The 22,298-nt window shown below is 36.5% G+C and overlaps 4 protein-coding genes across 5 annotated transcripts in view; 2 read left to right on the top strand and 2 right to left on the bottom strand.

Annotated features, from left to right (window-relative positions):
- The window catches only part of pak1 (p21 protein (Cdc42/Rac)-activated kinase 1), a 57,472-nt gene extending 52,593 nt beyond the window's left edge, over positions 1-4,879 (bottom strand). For both annotated transcript variants that reach the window (XR_009423208.1, XM_059506939.1), the window contains exon 1: positions 4,682-4,879. The gene's annotated coding sequence lies outside the window, so the exon portion shown is untranslated. The remainder of the gene's footprint in view (positions 1-4,681) is intronic.
- The window catches only part of aamdc (adipogenesis associated, Mth938 domain containing), a 407,769-nt gene that overhangs the window by 366,322 nt on the left and 19,149 nt on the right, over positions 1-22,298 (top strand). The window lies entirely within an intron of this gene.
- On the top strand, positions 11,640-13,252 carry aqp11 (aquaporin 11; the record flags this gene model as incomplete). Its single annotated transcript, XM_059507047.1, has 3 exons — positions 11,640-12,219; positions 12,362-12,478; positions 12,826-13,252. Coding segments are annotated over 3 exons (810 nt in total), but the record flags the coding sequence as incomplete, so codon positions are not given.
- Positions 16,084-21,045, bottom strand: clns1a (chloride channel, nucleotide-sensitive, 1A). The gene is made up of 7 exons (XM_059507208.1): positions 20,667-21,045; positions 19,412-19,548; positions 19,224-19,334; positions 19,040-19,153; positions 17,961-18,152; positions 17,148-17,211; positions 16,084-16,270 (listed from the first exon to the last, which is right to left on the bottom strand). Coding segments are annotated over exons 1-7 (738 nt in total). The 5' UTR covers positions 20,786-21,045; the 3' UTR covers positions 16,084-16,269.

Genomic DNA, 22,298 nt, shown 5'->3' with positions numbered 1-22,298 from the left:
GCTCAAGTTACTCAATCAAACGTTGCTTCCAGACATGTGACAGTCACACCGACTCGAAATTAGTGAATATACTGGCGTATCTGACCCTATGAATGAACTCATTCAGCGCTCCAGTTCATCCAGCAGTCACTGAACTGAGGAAACAGTTCGACTCGACACGATGAGCCGCTGATATGAGCATGCGTTAACCGAACACTTGAATGAAGGGGTGCAATGAACTATTTTATAGTTTCTCGTGGTTTATGTGAAAAGCTGAACTGATGAACACGAGTTTATTCCCTTTATTTGTTTTAGACATGAAAAACATTCACGTTTCAAATCATTTCTGGGTGCAATAATAATATAATTGTGTATATGTTACATCATTGCATGGTTATGTGAAAAAACTAGTGAACTGAACCAGTTCATCGAAACGAACTGTCCGAAAGAATCAGACAAAGGAAAATAATCAGATTTACTCTGGATTACAGGTAATAATATTCCATTTCTTGCACAGACCAATCGTTTCACTTCATAAGACCTCATAAGGTCTATATTGTCAGGAACCAAGGGTATTAGTTTTGTATTCATATTCATATTTTTTTGACTCTCAGAAACAGGCAGCTGCTCAATCACATTTTACAAATCGCAAAAGGACCTCGCTTTCAGCTAAAAATCTTCTTCTACTGAAGAAAAAAAGTCACTTACATCTTTGGATGGCATGAAGGTGAGTAAATTAACAGCAGATTTTCATTTTAGGGTGAACTAGCTCTTTAAAAAAACAAAGTGCATTAAATAATACATTTATGAGCGAGGATGACAGTGGAAAACATATGCAACATCTTTAACAAGCTACGGCTCATAAATGAGGCTATGGAGTTCTGAGTGGTTTATAGCATGCTGCTAACTGGTGTTTTACGCACATTTAAGGTGCTCTGGGTGGTTTCTGACAGCCTTGAGATCTATGTGACATACAGGCTGAGGGGGAGGAAGGGCGAGGAAGAGGAAGAGCTGGGGCCGGAGCAGAAACGCTGCTGGAATATTTCTTCGGATCTCATTCAGGGCCTCGCACTGAGACGATAACGTACAGTGACAGGTATTGCATAACGATAAAAAAGCCAGGGAAAACTGGGCCACAGGAACGCAAAATCAAAACCCGCATGCATGCTGCAAACCCACTGAACCTTCAGAAGATACACAAACTGGATTTGCAGAAGCAAATTAGGTTATACAATCCTGGTTCTGAACATTACAGTACATCCAGTTCTTCTTATACACATCCCGAGCAAATACAATTATGAAAATGCACAAAAAGTTTACTATGAGCAACAATTTCAATGCAATTATGAGATGCTTCTTATGAGACTTTATGTTTTTGAACACCAATTAGGCATCGTCTTTCTTTAAATGTGGGTGGAGCAAGACGTTATCTCAGTTTAAGTTTCATAATCGTGGTACAATGCACCGTTTTTAAAGATCAAGGAAAATTTGAATACTTATTATATGACACATTTAAGCGGTCACATGAAAATCTGAGCAGCGACACCAAAGGAGCCAGATCAGACGCTCCACTGCCTCCCACACTCTTCCTGTGTGTGCTGATGCTTTTTCTTTAAGGACGTGACCTTAAGTTTAAACCCTTTTTATTCCCATCTCTGCAATGGGTACAGACTCAGAGTAGCTGCATTGTCCGCTGCTGTAACTGTCTAACATGCTCTGCATTCTTTCTTCTGTTAGTAACACTCGCAGAGAGACCAGGAAAAAGAATATTCCCACATGCTTTTCTACTCGCATCAGTAACCTTCTTTTCTACTCTGCCATGGTTCTTTCAGTATTTCTATAAACAGATTATGAAAAGACCATCACATGTTTTTTTTAATAAATGAATATTTTTCTTCAGCGAATATGCATTAAAATAAACAAAATTCAATATGACTTCAATTAAATGCTGTTCTCTTGAACTTTCTATTCATCAATGAATCCTGAATATAAAAATGCATCACAGTTTCCACAAAAAATATGAATCAGTACAACTGTTTTCTACATTGATAGTAATCAGTAATGTTTCTTGAGCATAAAATCAGCATATTAGAATGATTTCTGAAGATCATGTGACACTGAAGACTGGAGGAAGGATGCTAAAAATTCAGCTGTGCATCACAGAAATACATTACATATTTCAGAATTTTCTGTTTTATTAATCAAATAAATGCAGACTTGATGAGCACGAGACTTCTTAAAAAAACATTTAAAAATACTAACTGTGCCAAATAATCAAGAAGGTGCTCAAAAAGCATTTAAAGTAACTTGAAAGCAAGGCACTGATTTTTGGTTTTCACAAGCATCCACAAAAGTCTAGCATCAGGATGATGAGTTTTGCATAGCCAACAGCATTTACATTATCTACAGAAGTCTATTTTGCAATATACAATCCAATCTAGTCTGTTGTTATACAGAAGAAGTACTGCAAAAAACATTTGTGCATGCATGCACAACTTCTGACATATGTGCAGTCTTAAAGATTTGCAGTAGAAACATCCCAGTTTTATCCCGATTTTATCTACAAGACCCCAGGTGTGTCATTTGACCTTTAAAGGAAACATTTCCACATCATCCTTCCGCCATAAAATGCAAGATTCCCTGAGAGATGCATTATGTGCCCTAAAAACCAAAGACATGCACTGCTTATCAATTGTGACTGTAAAACGCCAAATCTGGAACGATCATAAAGTAGAGTCAGACACACTCAAATAACAATGAGAATGAAGTCACATCAAACGTCTCTGGGCCAAAAGCACATCTGGAGGGTGTGTGAGGGGGTGGTTGGGTTTTTGTGCCGTGTTTTGGGATGATAAGCAGGGTGTTACTGAAACCATATGGTGATGTCTGGCCCAAGGGTGTGCTTACTTCACAATCACCGACCCCCACTTCACTCTGACAGCACAAACCCCCAATAAATGAATCCGATTGCCATCTACAGATCCACAGACCTGCATGCGCCTTCAAACAATTAGAGACCCATGTGCAAAAATGCTGAAATCACACCTAGACCAAATTAGACTGATAAGCATTTCAAAAAACATGCAACACAATGATGCAATCTCACTGCTAAAAATACCCTTGAACGATGACGACAATGTTGTGAGAATGAAAACCCCCCACAAACTAGATCGGAGACTGATTGAAAGCCACTTGGTTGGTACAGAAGTGAAAGATTGCAGAAGTGATGCATTAGAGCCGTCTGTCGTTTCCTCGTTACCTTTTAAGTGCATGTGTGAGGTATGTTCTGCAGGCCGTTTACAGATATCAGAGCCTGGTGCAATATCCCGGAAAAAACCCTCGCTTGACTTAACTGGTTTAAGGATTTTGCTGATACATGTGACCCAAATCAGTCCAAAGCGAACTGAAGCACTGCCCGCTGCTCTTATCTTACACTTACACTATCATCACACAGATCCACCATCTGTAATGAAAACACATTAACAACAGCACTGCAATAAAACCACACCAATAACCCTAAAGACTTTATGCTTCTTAATAAACACACTTGTAAAAGCTTCAGAATATTAAGAGCCTACATGTTTGATTTTCATTATATTCCATGCAAAAGAAGCCAAACGCACTCTGTAGCCCAATTTAGTTCAACCACTGAAAAGGTTCGAAAATCCTGAAGAAATGCTAATGGTATTTAGATCAATACATTTTCACACTGTTGGGTAACTATTAAGTTATATTTTAACATTTAAATGTATGTGTTTTGCAGATGCTGTTATCCAAAAAACATAAGCAGTTCATCAAAGAGCCAACAATATTCATAATGTTGTAAATACATTTGTAAACCACTCCAAAAATGGAAACGCACAATAATAGATGCATGACTTATGATGATAATAATAAATCGTAAAACTACTAATAAAAATTATAAATTGTGCAGGTTTTATATTTAATATTGATTATTAACATTTATTGAATATATTTTATATTTAAATAGCTAAATGAAATAGTACTCTAATTACATATTATATATTTGTCAAAAAAAACAATTTAAAATATATATTTAACATTTATAAAATTATATATTAAAGAATAAATATTCCAACCTGTATTATCATTCATATTAAACTAATAACAATAGTAAATAATAGTAATAAAAACAATAATGATATGGCTTTAATATGACAGATTTAATTATTTGTCAAGAATTACATAGACATGAATAACGTTATTATTAAAAAATAATAATGTACTACTACTAATAGGCTAATGATAGAATGCATTTCACATTTATATTTTATTATTGTTTTATTAAAGATTTACATTCATGCAATTGTTTTAATGTAACGTTACACATGGTGAATATCAGAAATATTGCACAAAGATCGATGTCATTGTTATGCTCATCAAACCCGCATGTATTTGGCTGTTGTTAGATTGAATAGAAAGCGAGAATACCTTGTGTTGTAGACACATGAAACTCAGACGCTGTTTTTGATCTCAAACCACATAAACGCGGAGAAGAATCTCTATAACCAGAGCGAGTCCTGCTGATAAAGCCACATCCACATCCGAGCGCTATGATGAATAAGCAGCTCTTCCTCTGTCTGCTCTCCGGAGACACGCACGCGCCCCACGCAGCCAGTGCGTCTCCGCGTCACGCAAGACCCATGAACGCGACTGTAAAGAGCAGGCGGCACGCACTCACCTCTGTCCAAAGACGCGAATGCTGTTTCCCCGAGCAGACTCTCCCTCTCAGCGGCTCTCGGCGCTCATTAGCTCCAGTGTTCTCCGCTCCGTCAGTCTGTCGCGCCGCTGCTGCTGTAGAGACGCACACAAACCTGCTGCGTGAAGCGCCGCCCACGCGCGATCCCACTGGACACAGCGCCCCACGCAGCGCTGCGCTCACGAGACGCGTCACCTGCGCCAGTGGAGGAGGAACATGCAATATTAAAGACACCGCATGCCTGATATCTCATCATATAACTCTATATCTGCCTTAGAAATAACAGGGATGAGGCCTAGAAACAGACAGAAAGACTGATGGATGGATGGATGGATGGATGGAAGGAAGGAAGGAAGGAAGGAAGGAAGGAAGGAAGGAAGGAAGGAAGGAAGGAAGGAAGGAAGGATAGATAGATAGATAGATAGATAGATAGATAGATAGATAGATAGATAGATAGATAGATAGATAGAAGGATGCATGGATAGATGGATGGAAGGAAGGAAGGAAGGAAGGAAGGAAGGAAGGAAGGAAGGATGGATGGATAGATAGATAGATAGATAGATAGATAGATAGATAGATAGATAGATAGATAGATAGATAGATAGATAGATAGATAGATAGATAGATAGATAGATGGAAGGATGCATGGATGGAAGGATGCATGGATAGATGGATGGAAGGAAGGAAGGAAGGAAGGAAGGAAGGAAGGAAGGATGGATGGATGGATGGATAGATAGATAGATAGATAGATAGATAGATAGATAGATAGATAGATAGATAGATAGATAGATAGATAGATAGATAGATAGATAGATAGAAGGATGCATGTATGGAAGGATGCATGGATAGATGGATGGAAGGAAGGAAGGAAGGAAGGAAGGAAGGATGGATGGATGGATGGATGGATGGATAGATAGATAGATAGATAGATAGATAGATAGATAGATAGATAGATAGATAGAAGGATACATGGATGGAAGGATGCATGGATAGATGGATGGATGGAAGGAAGGAAGGATAGATAGATAGATAGATAGATAGATAGATAGATAGATAGATAGATAGATAGATAGATAGATAGAAGGATGCATGGATGGATGGAAGGAAGGAAGGAAGGAAGGATGGATGGATGGATGGATGGCTGGATGGATGGATGGATAGATAGATAGATAGATAGATAGATAGATAGATAGATAGATAGATAGATAGATAGATAGATGCATGGATAGATGGATGCATGGATAGATGGATGGAAGGAAGGAAGGAAGGAAGGAAGGATGGATGGATGGATGGATAGATAGATAGATAGATAGATAGATAGATAGATAGATAGATAGAAGGATGCATGGATGGAAGGATGCATGGATAGATGGAAGGAAGGAAGGAAGGAAGGAAGGATGGATGGATGGATGGATGGATGGATGGATGGATGGGTGGATGGATGGATGGATGGATAGATAGATAGATAGATAGATAGATAGATAGATAGATAGATAGATAGATAGATAGATAGATAGATAGATAGATTCAAAGGATATATTGTATTATTGTGAAATATTACAGAATTGTTTGTTGTCTACACACACATACAAACATACATACATACACACTCACACACACACGCGTGTGTGTGTGTTTGCAGACAACAAACAATTCTGTAATAATATCGCAGAATTATACTGTTTTACTGTAGTTTTAACACCGGCAGTGTTAATTTGTATTATATTACTATTAGCTTAGTAATTATATCAGATAAAAATTACAAAAATGTGTGAGTGTGAGCGTGTTAATGTATAGATTACTAGGTTCATCTCTAATGACGTCATGGAAACTCCTTTACTAAGTTTCTCAGCGCCCTCTGCAGGTAATTATCAGATAATAGTGAAATAGAGAAGTGACATTCAGCCAAGTATAGTGACCCATACTCAGAATTTGTGCTCTGCATTTAACCCATCCGAAATGCACACACACAGAGCAGTGAACACACACACACACACTGTGAGCACACACCCGGAGCAGTGGGCAGCCATTTATGCTGCGGCACCCAGGGAGCAGTTGGGGGTTCGATGCCTTGCTCAAGGGCACCTAAGTCGTGGTATTGAAGGTGGAGAGAGAACTGTACATGCACTCCCCCCACCGACAAATTCCTGCCGGCCCGGGACTCGAACTCACAACCTTTCGATTGGGAGTCCGACTCTCTAACCATTAGGCCACGACTTCCCCCGAACCAGCCAATGTTGAGGAGCTCCACTGTTAAAGATGATGAAGCACCTGTAAATGTTTAATAATTGGTATGTTTGTTTTTCATTATTAGGGATAATGTATGCATATTTCATCAAAAGACCTAAATTAACTATTTTGATTTTTGATTATATTAGTCAGAAGTCAGACTAAGTTTATTACTAAGTTTGTTTATACACACACACACACACACACAAGGAATTTGACTTTACGATAGGAGCTTACAGAGCAGAAGAAAGTACATGCATAGTGCAACATACGTGATCGTGCAGACATAGGAATAACTAATATAAGAAACACTGAAAATTAAATAATGCACTATACACAAGTGTAGTTTAAACAAATGTAAAATTTTCAGATTCTATATATAAATATGTCATGTTGTGTTGATCAATGTATAGTTTTAATATGTTTTAATTTTCAGACTGAATATAGCCTGCGGGAAAAACTGTTCTTGTGCCTGGCTGTTTTGGAAACAGAAGGCAACATTTTGAAGAGAGAATTATGCACATTATATTTATATTGATTTATTAGATATTATGTACATCTGTTTATGTATCATATCAAATACATTTCCTTTTTTACCTTTGATACTAAAATGTGCTTTTTGATTTTGCCCAGATCACCGTGACTCTGATAAGAATAGTGAGTCACAGTGACTTGCAATATTCATGATTAACTGTCTCTCCACCATCATCACTCTGATGAGCCATGCAGGGGTTAATTTTATTATTAGTCCTGCATTAGTTTGGGATTGTTGAAATATATTTTAATCTACATAAATTATCTGATTATAAACAGTGTTGTAATCTGTTACAGTTGCTGAGAAAATGTTTGATTAAATTACATTTACTTATGGAAATGTTAATGAAAACAAAGAGGATTACATCTGAATATGTTCACACACATACAGATAAGATTGCTTAATTTCAAATTGCATTGACTGCTTTAAAATATAAGACACCAATGTTTCAGGAGTGCATGACACAGAATAGCTAGGACACATGCTTATTTAACTTTTTTTCTATTTGGGTTGATGTGTACACTTTATTTTTAAAGATCAACTGTATTTAACCTCAGAATGGTCTCAAGGTAAAAAGAGGTGCTAGAGCCTGATTTTGTGGCGGCTGTGCTTTACAATTAAATTATTAAAATCTTAATTCAAGTGATGAAGGATTTTGTAAATCTGACATCAGTGTTGAGTTCTTCTGTAAGGTTAACCCGGCTTGCTTTTAAAGTTTGAAAATTAATAACAGTTGAAAGCATTTGCTAGAAATTGAGTAAAGTAATCAAATGTATACAGTTACATTACTTTAAAGTAATAGTTACACTACTTATTAAATTTTTCAATAGTGCCTAATGTACCAAAGTAACCTTCCCAACACTGATTATAGTTTTTATATGATATTTTTACTTAAATATAATATGAATAAGGTTGCGTGTCTGGACATTCCAGGAAGTTTTTAGCATCATCTATTTAATATTAATAAGTCCAGCTTTTTGCACTAGTGGGTTGCGCTGATTGAATCGAAGTGGGCGTGGTTATTGGCGCGGAGGCGTGGCCGTTGTAAAGTTGCCTGGCTGGATCAGAGTTGAACACGATTATTCGGAGGAGGATGCGATGACAGAGATGGCCGATCTCAGCGTCTCCCTGTCCGTCAGTTTGGTTTGAAATGTGGTGGGGACAGAGACGCATTCAGAAGTGCATTTTCAGAAGTGCTGGGTACAATGATGCATTTTTTTTTTCTCTTTCGCGCAGGTCATGTTTTGAAAGACGTCCTGTATCTTATTAATGTAAATAAATAAAAATGTATACAAAAATGTGATGATGTCCGACTCGTTTTATGAAGAAGAAAGCCGTACAAAGCATTAGACATATGATATTTGACCCACTAATCTGCTTCATATCATCATATAAGTACCATGTTGACAATATGACATGGCCATGACGTGGTTTAATGTACCTAAACAATGATTACCAAATTTCTCTTTCATGTTGCTTTGTTATAACCACTGAAAACGGGGAAAAAATCTAACCCAAAATCGGGCCTCGCTCTACATTATCCCGCTTATTACATGGCTACCCACCAAATAAATCAATAATTTGACACAAAATATTGATTTAAAAAAGAGTTTATTGATTTAAACACGATTGTATTGCTTCCGCTAAAGAAAATAGTTCCGTCTCTACGATTAGAATCCTGCCGCGTCCATAGCAACGCTCTGTTTTTCATGGCAACGGTGTTGTTATCAAGAAATAACAGACTTCATTCTACAGTGGAATTCAACCAAGCCATGTAATAATTTGATTTAATTCCCAGTACAATTTACCATATCTACACACAACACAACTTAAGCACTACAAATTTTATCAAGATTGAACAAGCAAAAATACGTGTAGCACAGATGAACACTATTGACTATCACACCATGATCTGACTGCTCTCAATTCACAACAACATGCATCCATCCAATCTACATCAGGCATTTTGACTAAAACTTGATCCATTCCTCATCATCATCATCATCATCATCACAACTATTCCAGAATTCAGCAATAGATTCAAGCAATAATTAAACAAGATACTGACTACTCAACAATCATATCCCCCAATACTTGCTGTATGAACGCAAACCGCAACTAGCTAATTAAGTTGGTGGCTAAGGAAGTCTAACGTAACATTAATTGCAAGAGAAGAATTAAAACAGCCGATCCCTTGTGTGCAAATGCACGAGACCTAGCCATAATACCAGCAAATCTTAATAAACATAAGTTATCGCGTCTTACCTTTGTGTCAATGGTCTGCAGACCCATGCTGTGTGTACAACAACATCCATTTGTTCTACAGGTTATCACTTTGATATGTTATAGTCCATGGCACTAGGATGCAACCTTGTGATATTGTATAAAGGCTAAATGACTTGCTCGTCTATGATACATTCGCCAGAAATTCTGGCCAATCCCAGCAAAGACTAGGTAGCCTCGTTCCCGCTCGTTCACTGTCCATTCCAAACTGTCAACCAGGCGCGTCGTTTTTTTTATAGCCCCGGATCTCAAAAAAAATTAATTTATTGATAATTATTATTATTTTTTTAATAATTTGTATTTATTTTAAAAAATGACCGGGTCTTTTAATCTATCCTTCGGAATCAATCATGTATTAAAGACGATTAAAATGTGTTCAAGCAGATCAAAGTTACTATGGTTACAGCTTAGAGTGCGCGCCTGAGGAGAAAGAGCTTTGGGCTTTACTGTCATTGTTGTTTGTGGCTTCTGGTGGTAGCTATGGACATTAGACACTTTTTAAAAAGTAAAATAAGGAGGCAAGAAGAGTTATCTACTGGCGCCGTTCCCTCATCATTAAGCTCAGGTCGGTGAAGGCTCTTTAGCAAACCCTGGTCTAACGTACATAGCCCTGTACTTACTGTGGTATTAATGCAGAACAACATGTACTGTATATATAAAGTACGTGGGACCTTACTATTTCGCCTATAACTAATCCATTTTGTGTGCCATAATCCGTTTCTCGTGAAGAATGTAGATGAAGTAGCCTATACATCTGATTTGGCGATTGAAACACAATGTGTAAATTAACGTTATTCCCCTCAGATGGATAGCTAGCTAGAATACCAGGGGCCGTATAACAGAAAGAGTCTAAGATAGGATTTTCCCCAATTGGTATTACCGAAGCAGATACTAAATAACTTTAGGAATCATATCTTGCTTCATTCTTTTTATTTCAGGTTAGGAAATCCTAACATCGCTAGCTGGTTGATGCTAGCATCAACTTTTCTGTCTGATAGGCTACCTATAGCAACCGATGTCACTTTTCTCATCTCGCGAGACGTGAGCTAAACGGCTTTTAATCGCTGTTTTGCTGCCGTTTTTTTAATGAAACATACAGTGAAAATGGAGAATTAACAACAACTCATTCATTGTTTCATTCATATCATTGAACTTTAAGTCAGGTGACTATGGTGCGTTCACACCGGACGCGAATAGCGCGTCAGGCGCGAGTGATTTTTATGTTTATGACACCTATACAGAGTGCCTGTGTTTACTGTCTGTTGAATGGCCTCCTTACTGGACCTGCACTGTCTATAGTTCCTTTTCCAGACTTATACAAGCAGACTGTTGGAGTGATTTATGTGTGTGTGTGTGTAGATAGATAAATAGATATAGATAAATATAGAAAGATAAATATCTATATACACAGTATATATATAGTTTTATATTCATTTTTTTAATATTCATGTATTATTTATTTGTGTTTCAGTGAATAGCTGTTACAGTTCTACAAATAAAGCATTCTATCTTTTTACCTATCATTTAAAATGCTACAAAAAATGCACCTGAATGCTGTAAAAGAAGTGTTTAATGCTCAACGCTTCCAAGTTACCAAACTGGGGGTGGGGGGGTCTGGGCTAAGCCCCCAATGTATCAAGACCCTAGCAACGCCCCTGCTGTCAACTCATTTGAAAAACATTCTTTAAAAAAAAGAAGCGCGATAGTAATATAGAGATAATAATGTTACAGTTGTTGCAGTTTTAATGAACAGAAAAGCGTGTAGCCAGCGCAGCAGCAGAACGGCTAAATTGAACTCGAGGTTTTCAAAAAAAAAAAAAAAAAAAAAAGTGGTGGGTACAAAATGACTCACGACGAAATCTGGGGGGGACGCGTCCCCCCCGTCCCCCCCGAAATCGACGCCTATGGCTGGGGATTGTAGTTTTTAGCGAAGTGGCGAGGAGAACTGCTTGGTATCTATTCCCAAACCGAAACGGGATCATCTATGCGCTGGAGTTGATCTCCACTTTTCAGCTTTGCGCATGCACGCACGAGTTAAAGCTGCTCGCAGAGATGCGCGGACTGGAGCCGCGGATCGCGCTGACGCTCACGTTCCTCATCTCGGTGGTCCACGGACTTTCATTCCGCGGCGCGATCTGTAACCCGACCGGCGCTCTGGAGCAGCTCTACCTCGGGACTCTGACGCGGAGATGCGCACTGACGCGGATCTCATGCCAGCTGATCGCGGCGGGAGCGGCGCGGCGCGTCATGCCTCACGCATGGGCGCTGGCGCTCTCTGACCTGCACGCGCAGCACTCGCTGACGGGCTTTTCATGCACGAACAGCCCCGTTAACGCGCCTCTGCTGCAGGCCGCCGCGGTGGAGCTGGGATGCGCGTTCGTGATGCACACTGCGGCGTTTAACATAGAGAAGGTGGAGGAGAAATATCGCGTCCCTGCGATAGCTGCTGTCATCACTACATTAGTCTATGCAGGTGTGAGCACTGACCACAGCTTACTACTTTATAAGCTGTGCAAGTGTTATTGGCTTTCCCCCCATCCATGTCAAATCAAAATGATATATCTATCTGTATCATAATTCTATCTATCGTTCATTCTGTACTATATTTTGTGAAGGTGGTCATCTCACTGGCGCTGTGTTTAACCCAGCACTGGCCTTCTCCATACAGTTCCCCTGTCCTGGGAACAGTTTTGCGGAGTACAGTTATGTGTACTGGATCGGACCAATACTAGGTGAGCATTATTACAACATTCACTTTGACCTTTGAAGAAATCCTTCAGAGACTGTTCTGTAATAAAAAAAATAAATGTTACACAAGTGTATCCTTTCAAACAAGTATAGCTAAAGGCCAATCAATAAAATGTCTTTAGTGCCAGAGGAAAATCATATTTGCATGAACAACACAAACTAATCATTTAAACACCACGTGTATTTCTCAGTGTTTATTTGCTCACAAACCAAACCTACAATCTTAAAGCACACGTGTGCATGATAACTCATAGTGTTTATTAATAACAGCAAGAAAAATACAGTTCCAAGTAGGATCTTCACACTGTTTTTTTCTTCAATTTTCTTACAGGTATGACAGGCTCTCTGCTGCTTATTGACAAAGTGATCCCTGCTGTTTCAGGGAAAAGCACAATTCCAAAGCACTTGAGCCCTAATAGACTTGAGACGAAAAAGATGAAGTGAATTAACCCCTTATGACAGACACTGATTGCATATGTGATTATATACTGTGAATATACACTGTAATTCTCCAGCTCATCTCCAAGTATTAAACAGGGTTTCTGCAGGTTTTAAAAGGTCTTAATTCGCCCTTCTCAAGGCCTAAAAAGATCTTAAATCAGAACAGTCTTAAATTCATAACATAAATGTTGGATGCACAGGACAAATGAATGTCTTCCTCAGTATTTTGTCTTGTATCTCTAATACAAATATCTGAACGTCCTTAAATCAAGATATAGCTACTTGAGATGCAAGCTGAACATATGAAATCTCGTTTTCTGAGAAATTGAACAGAAATAAGCGAGTTTGACTACAAGAAGAACAAACATCGGTCAATGGCGAATTATAACTTTTCCATTTGAATTAAGTTGATATTTCTAAGCCTACTAGCCGAGACTTGTACGTTTTAATCATAAACTAAATGACCATTTTGATCAATTTCTCTGAAAACCCGACTTTATTTAGTTATTTTGCTTCTCTAATAAATGTATCTTGATATGAAAATCTTAAGACATTTGCACTAATACAAGACATTTACTTTCAGAGACCATATTGAAGTATTTTGTTCCATTTTTTCTTAAGAGTTTTTTTAATTATTATTTATCTTCATAAAAGCTGCAGAGACTCTGAATAACTAAACTGAAGGGTCCTTAATGTTTAATTTTGTAGAAGGTTTTTGGTGAAATGTATGCTTTCAAAATGTCTTAAATATTGTTTTTAAATAAGAACATTCATATTCATGAAGCACAATGAATCTATAATGACAAAGCTGCAGGTTTACAGCAACATTCATAAAAAAAAGCACAATCAACTGTAAATGAGTTTTGTTGAATCATATTTTGACATTCCTGGAATAAGAGTGTTCTATCGCTGTTAGATTTCTATTTTGTGTTCAATTCTACTACCGATGGTCCTCACCTAGTAATAGGTAAATTTCATAGTAGTACTAGTAATCTTAAGCACAGTTTTGCAGTGCCTTTGGGTTATTCTGGGTAAAATAACCTGGGAAGACCAGACGGGATTGAGTGCAAGCTAATGCAGAATGTATAATATAACACACTCCTGTTTTACCAGGATTTAAATAAAGCAGTGATGAAATCTTTTTGTAATTAAACTTTAGATAAAAGCACATGTCTCAGTGGTTATTTAACCTGAGAGGGCAAACAGGCTGTTGTGAAATAGTTTCTGATGGACTTTTAACCTTTTGTGAACGCACAGATGTGCTGAACCAAACTGATATGGCAATTCGTTTTTCACTACAGCATGCAACAAAAGCCAAGCAAAACAGAACAAATGAAAGTGAAAATTGTGAGATGTAGCAGGGTGTTCACACATGAATGTCAATTGTTGACTTGATTAACTTTGATGTGCTGTCAAATTCCAGCTTTACAGGAACAGTTCACCCAGAACTGGCCATCGAAGATGTAGGGGAGTTTGTTTCTTCATCAGATTGGGAGAAATCTTGCTCACCAGTAGGTCCTCTTGCAGTGAATGGGTGCCGTCAGAACAGTCACTCCAGTCCATCGGTTCACATCTTATGAAGTGAAAAGCTGCATGTTTGTAATAAACGAATCCATCATTAATATGTTTTTAACTTTAAACTGTCGCTTGTGGACAAAATACAAGTCCTCGATCCATAATATTACTTCCTACAGTGAAAAAGTCCATCTGGTCTGGATCAGGAGAGAAATCTGCACAGATCAAGCACAGCTTACAAGCCAAAACAACTCTAAACAAATATATGTAAGGATTTTGATGTGAGAGACAAAAGGAGATGGACTTTTTCATTTGACGAAGCGTTATGTATATATTATGGCTGTATAAGGGTTTGAAGTAAAAAAAAAAAAACACCTTGATGGATTTGTTGTACAAACACAGCTTTTGGCTTCATAAAATGGACTGTGGATTAGGCTACTTGTGTATTACTGTGATGTTTTTATCAGCTGTTTATCGGCCTCTCTTTTTGACGGCACCCATTCACTGCAGAGGATCCATTGCTGAGACAGTGATGTAGTGATCACAAATCTGCTCCCATGAAGAAACAAACTCAAAATCAGGGATGGTCTGAGAGGGAGTATATCTTCAGCAAATTTACTTTTTGGGTGAACTTTTCCTTTAATCTTACATTTGAGTGCTGGAAACAGATCAATCCTTTAAAGTTTTCTTAATGTGTGAAATACATTAATGATGGGATTATTTTTAGGTTGCTTTAATTACAAAAGCATTGATTCCCTTCAGAACTTTTGATTGTTAAAAAATTGGGAGGAAGTTTTAGGAGGTGTGTGTAAAGTATCATGAATGAATCATTAGCATTAGATCATCTCAAGTCTCATGAGTAGTAGTATGGAGTTCATTTAGAAGCCAGCAGATAATGCATTTAAGATATATAAATAGTACATTTCTGAAACATACTGTACTTGTGCATGCTGCTCAGCCTGGGAAATCATTATCTGAGCACAAACACAAATATCTAATGGTCAGCCTCATAAAATCCAGCATCAAGGTCACATTTCATCCCAGAACCAAAAATATAAACTATATTTTGTATAAAGATGAATCAAATTAAATCTTGTGTTTTCATAATTTTGATTAGATTTTTTTAGATTTTAGTTTTTTTTTTTTACATTTAATTACAATTAATGTTTAATTTATATCAAGTAAAGCATTTTGTTATTTTAGTTAATGATAAAACCCTGCTATGCACAACACATAAATAAATCCTAATGGCCCTAAATATAGGCTAGATTTTTTTTCCACAAAAATAGTTTTTTTTTCTATAATTTTGAAAATCACCCAGACATTTCTCGGCAGATTTTGTGTGATTCACCCAAATGACTCCTAGATGAATATTTGATCTCCTGTGAGGAAACACACAGGAAATGATTAGAGAAGAATGTCTCATAAACATCAGACTATAAATACAAACTGAGAACGAGCCGAAATGAGCTGAACGTGTATTTGAGCACATTACAACAAATTAGAAAAAGAACCGCCCGATATTTCACAAAGACACAAAACACCAAATATGGAAAGAAAATGAGACTTTGGTAGAAAAACAGCTGTATTTATTGAAATCTCTAACAAACTCATCAACATCGCTCCACTGAGGAGGAAAACTACAAAATAGATTAATGGAAGCTACACAGAGCGTGGATCTAGAAATGTACAGCTGTGGTGTAAAACAGCCATTAAATTCAAGCAAGGAGAGACAGAAATGATAAGAGCTTTAGAAGTAGGCGGTATCCCAGCATGCCCCACTGAAGTGCTTCAATCAGCCGTACAGAAACGCAGTTTATCTGTCAACAGATAGAAGAATTCAGATTCACACAGGAGCCACACAACATCAGCAATAATCATCATTCTGATTAGAATCACACAGGCTTGGAACGACACGAAAGTGGAAATGATAGAATTGACATTTTAGATTAATTATTTCTTGAAGTGTGTGAGTGAAAGCTGGCTGGTCAGTTCTGTCAATTTTCATCAGTTTTTATGAAATTATAAAAATAGCATTCAGTAACTGAAATAAAATATAATAAATTAGATAAATTTAAACTTGAAAATTTGAAACATTGCCTTTGTAACTCAATCTAATAAGTTTAAGCTGAAGTGTTAAAATAACCCAAAACTACATTAAAATCTATACAGAATGAAATGTTGAAATGAAAATAATGGTAATAAGCAAAAACATAAATATTTCAACAAAAAGCACAAATTTGCTAAAATTGCAGCCGAAACAAAAATAAAGCTCAAAAGCAATATTAAAAATAAAAAATGGTTAAAAATAACTAAAATAAATATTTTTATCTAAATAAAGCTAAATACAAATGTTTTAAAAACAATAGAAATATTAAAAAAATTATAAAGTGAAACAAAAACTAATTAAAAAAAAAAGACAAAAGCACAAAATGACTAACTGAAGTACTAATAAAAACACTAAGATTTAAAATTTGAATATATTATAAATTTTTGGAAAAGGGTTAGGGATATATGGATATATATATATAAATAAATACACATTACAAAATGAAAAAATAAATAAATAAATAAAAATAAATAAAGACCCCATTCAAAATATTATTACATTTTATAATGGTATATAAATGACACTGGCCAAAACAGGAAATGGAATTGGACAATCAGGATTTTGTAGACACAGTTGTATATATTTACCAGTGATCCACATCAGCGTCGTCAAACTGTCCAGTAACTGTGTTTGAGTCGACTTCCATTCCATCTGAACACAGAGAGAGAGAGAGAGAGAGAGAGAAAACCATTTGATCACCGTATTCAATTAGGACCGTCCTGCCCTGTGCTGCTCCATCACACATCCATTAACACTCAGGAAATCCTGCTTCCAGACACACACCCATCTGATCTCTCGTACTTCTGCCTCTCTCAAAACACACACACACACACACGCACAACAAAACACTCATGCACTGTTAAAAACATGACGGTTACACCAGTTTTATATAAATTATTCTATAGCAATAATATGTGAAAATAATGTAATATTACATTGTCACATTATATGATAGCAGTTTTCACATTATTTTAAATATTGTATAACGCTTTATATACATTTTGGTGACATTTCAATAACGTTCCACTTGCAAAAATGGCATTTAACAATTAACAGTAATTCTGCAGTATTTAATCTTCGTTCATGTTAATTTCAGCATTTAATAATGCATTTTTTAAATCAAGGGTTGTATTTGCTAACATTAGTACTAACATAAACAACTGTTTTTGTTTAACAAAGATTATTGAATGCAGTAAAAAAAAACAAAAAAACTGCATATTGTTAGCTTACGCATTGTTAACAAATGAGACAGTGTTGTAAAGTGTTATCTACTTTTTAACAACATTTTAAAATTATAATAATATTGGAAACTACACTACAATATAGCGGGACCACCAACTATTCTAGACCCCCACTCCTGAAATAAACCGCATCAATGATGATTTTTTTCATACTCAGACCTTCAAATTCGGTGGATGGCACGTCGGTCCTGACTCCAGCCATGTGGTACTGCTGAGCCACAGACTGAGCCAGCATCCCCTCCAGCCGCTCCAGTGTGGCCTGACCCTCGGCCGTCAGGTGAGACAAACCCTCCTCATAGGTGTAAAACGTGGGGACGTCGCCCTGAACATGACCTTGACCCTGCTCTTGCTCTGAGAGAACACAGCAACAATACAAAAGCACTGAAACCATGTGAAAGCTGACTTTAATATTCCAATAATCTGTAGAGAGAGACACCAGATCAGTGGCTGTCAACCAGCAGTCATTAGAGGAGCTCAGGGAGAGGACTTTAAATAGGACAAAACACTCAAAATAAGCTAAACCTGCTAAAAGTCCAGACGGAAGATATTATATATATATATATATATATATATAAATTCTAAAATCAAAATGTGTTTTTTTTTTTTTTATTAGACGTGGAAGTGTCATGGACAATTATAAAATCAAAGTCATGAAAATGTATATCATGAATATAGATACTCAAATATTATATCATGTAGTGGCTTTCTGAGAGTTTCTGCCATCTGAGAGTAAACAGGATTTTAAAATGTATCTTGTAATTAAACCATGTAAAGTCATTGCTCAAAAAAAAAAATATCTAGAATTACGGAATACATTTTTTTCAATTTGAATCACTTATTTTAAGGATAACAGATTTTTTATTATTAATGATAAAAAATTTTTTTTGAATTACCGAACTGAATAATTTTAATTTTAATTGTTATACTTTTTTTTATAAGCAGTTGATTACATTATTTTAAGATTGACAATTTAATTGACCAGAGTAGTTTGTTTAATTGTTCCAGAATGGCGGAATTTAATTAAAGTAGTTTGATCCAGTATTCTAGAATTAAAGATTTAATTTATCCATGTTTTGCGTAAATTACAAGGCTTTGTCATTGCTGAAGCTTTGGTTCCAGAAATGTCTCGGTCTGTTTGAGGGGCCTCTGAACATTGTCTTGGACTCTGGGGGACCTTGGGAATCCAAAAGGCTGAGAAGCACTGCACTAGATGCATTACAGATCCAAATGACTCTCACCAGCCTCCTCGACGTCGTACTCCTCTCCCTCGTAATCGTCATCATCGGTGTCGGCGTCATCAGGGTCGGGGTGCAGGGCCTGACAGTCACACATGCTGGAGAACATGGGCTCCACTGCACACACAAACACACACCGTCACTCATCCAGCAGTGATGATCACACTCAACTCATCCACTCACTCACATGCGGTTTTATCACTGGGCACGAAGCGGATCTCTGTGATGGTTCCTGAGTCTTCACTGTCGCTCTCCTCGTCATCCGAAGCTTTATTCTGCTGCTCTGCTTCAGCTTCATCTGAAAACACAAAGATCATCAGGTCAGATCAAACCTCTGGACAGCAGTGCATCTCGCTTTAGAAGATGATGCCTCACCATCCAGCTTTGCATTGACCATCACATACAGGTGCTCTTCTGGAAAGGCACTGAGATCTCGTGAGATGGCGTGCAGACTGATGGTGGGGTATTCAAGACAGAAACCCATCCCTGAACCATCAAACCAGGACAGATGCCTGCGAGGACAGAGAACTGCTGCATTAGGACACATATGTCCCCAAAAACATCATATCATGCTAATACCATGCTTGCTTTGTTTGTTTTTGACATGAGATACCATCAAAATACTATGCATGAGTGTGTGTGTGTGTTTCTGTCGATGATGTACAATGCATAATTATTAATATAATACTTGTAAATAAGTAATGGCAAATAAATTAATATATAATCATTTATATATAGTATCACAAAAATATATATATATAAATTATATAACAATGTTAAATATAAACTGAACAATAATAAAACAAATATGATTATATTATGGAATATATTTTACAAAAAAATTATGAAATACAAATATATAAAAACAATTATTTACATTTATAACATGTATTATGCATTATAAATATAAAACATACATAACATGTATTTAAAATGTCTAATTAAACAAAAACTTGTAAATAAGTTTATATATGCACATTTGTTTTAGATTGAATAATTCTGTAATTATAGAACAATTAAATCTATTAAGCAATAAAATAATTAAACTTTGTAATTCTTAAAGAAATAAATTACTTATAATTAAAATAATTCAATTTCTGTAATTCCTAAAATCATGAAAAACTACTTTAAGTAATTTAAATTACAATAATACAATTATTTAATTCTAGAATATATAAATTATATAAGATATAAGCAAAATAAACAGTAATCAAATAATATTTTATACGTGATATATAACAAAATATATTGTACATAATAATGAAATAGATAAACAAGTATATTTAGATCATTATTTTATTTATAAAATGTGTAATATTCTAAATATAATACATAAACAATAATCAAAAATAATTAATTGAATTTTATTTATATAATACTATGTACAATATACTATAATATAAATTATTATAATAAATTATATATTAACAAATACGCAAAAAAAAATGAATTTAGATAACGTTACTATTTTATGGTACATGCTACATAAATGGTTTTTAGAGTTTATGCATACGTAAATAACGAATTGCATGCACGGGTGTCTTCTTGTGTAGGACACACACACACACACACACACACACACACACACACACACACACACACACACACACAGCTGCATTAAGACACTCACGCCTCAGCCACAAACAGCGTTCCTGCGCCCAGTCTCTTCCCGTCCAGAACTGCAGTGGTGTCGGCCTGCTGGAGCCTCACGCCCTCGCTGGGTGGATGCAAACTCTTTAACACAACCATACTGATGAATTAACTCACTGTGAAGCTGTGAAGGCGCTAACACTGATGCTTTATTGAGACAATACGCGAATAAAGCGCTGCGGCAGCGTCAACAACAGTAACTCTCGTTCACGCGTCACGAAGCTTTCTCCTCCAAATGCATTCATGTGCAAGTCAAACGCGACCGGTTTGCGTCTCCAGACACTTTCAAAAGGATCGTACAGTTCAAAGAGTCGCTGCCATGCGTCAACGTCACTTAACGCGCCGCTTTATGACGCCAGAAAAAATGCGCGGTGCGTTTCATATCATATAAACAAAAGCGTATCGCCTCTTCAGGATCGGAGGAGATACTGCACTGTTTTCTTCATTATCAATTTAACTCATTCACCAGATGTTTTAAAATATTATTGCATACGGCTATTTAACTAATACACGCGCATGTTTTATACCCATACGAATAATGTGAGGCTGATGTCACGCTGCTCGAGTTTTGGACAGTCGTGATTGTAGAAAGGGTCACCATTGTTCATCATTCATGCTGCATCGAGAACTGCACAAATCACTGTCTGTGAATCAGAGCCTACTGAGGGCACCACAAAGTTAGTTAGTTAGTTTTTGTTTTAAGTAAAATAATCACTTGTTTTACGAAATGTGATGCAATATTCCTGTTCAAATAGTTTGTTTAAATCATGTAGGAGTATTCAGCATTGCTTCAATGTTGGTCTGCTATCTACGTCCGATTATCGTTCTGAGGGAAAAACTGGACAGTTAAGTGTCTTTTATTGCCTTTTCTATGTTTAAAAACTCCAAGATGAAGCAGGTCGACAAATAAATGGATCAACTTCTGTCAGCTTGCTGAACAAAGTAAACACTTTACTTTATTTGGATGATCGAACATACCTGTTCCTGTCAAAATTTCGTTCGTTTCCGCTTTTCATTTTAGTTCCTTGAAACGGTTCAGAGCCCTGCTTTCAATACCATCCACAGATCTACATTTGCATTTCTAAACATCTAAAATATACACTTTCTCTTATTTGTTCATATGCATTTAAATCTAAAATATTAAATATATTACATTTGTCAGCTACCCATAGAAATGCTTCTTGTTTCTTGAATCCATTACAAGTAAACAAGGAGCCAAAAACATTAACAGCAACATTAAGTTTATTTCTGTTTTGTGAATAATTTCCTTGAAATATGAAGATTTACATTTGGAAAGTAAGATTGAAATAAAATGAGAAGGAAAACACGAATTCTAGTAGCACACGGTTTAAAAACACATTATTTGACAGAAAGCAAAGACCGTAATTATTTTAAAACATCATTATTATTATTCTAGTGCTTGTGAGGTTTTTTAAAATATTGGATTTGTGTCGGAATGATAGCGTTCTAATTCAAACAATCTTCCAACATAAAGAACACCAGCCTGGAGTAAACACTAAAAAACAACTCTGGAAAGAGTGATCCAGACTGTTGTTGAACAGAACATTTCAACAATAAGGTACCGAAAGGCACGTCAAAGGTGCTTGAACGA

This window comes from Carassius carassius, chromosome 23, assembly GCF_963082965.1.
Source record: "Carassius carassius chromosome 23, fCarCar2.1, whole genome shotgun sequence".
Taxonomy (NCBI): domain Eukaryota; kingdom Metazoa; phylum Chordata; class Actinopteri; order Cypriniformes; family Cyprinidae; genus Carassius; species Carassius carassius.
The sequence above is the reverse complement of the archived record's forward strand: the minus strand, read 5'-3'. Positions and strand labels throughout refer to the sequence as shown.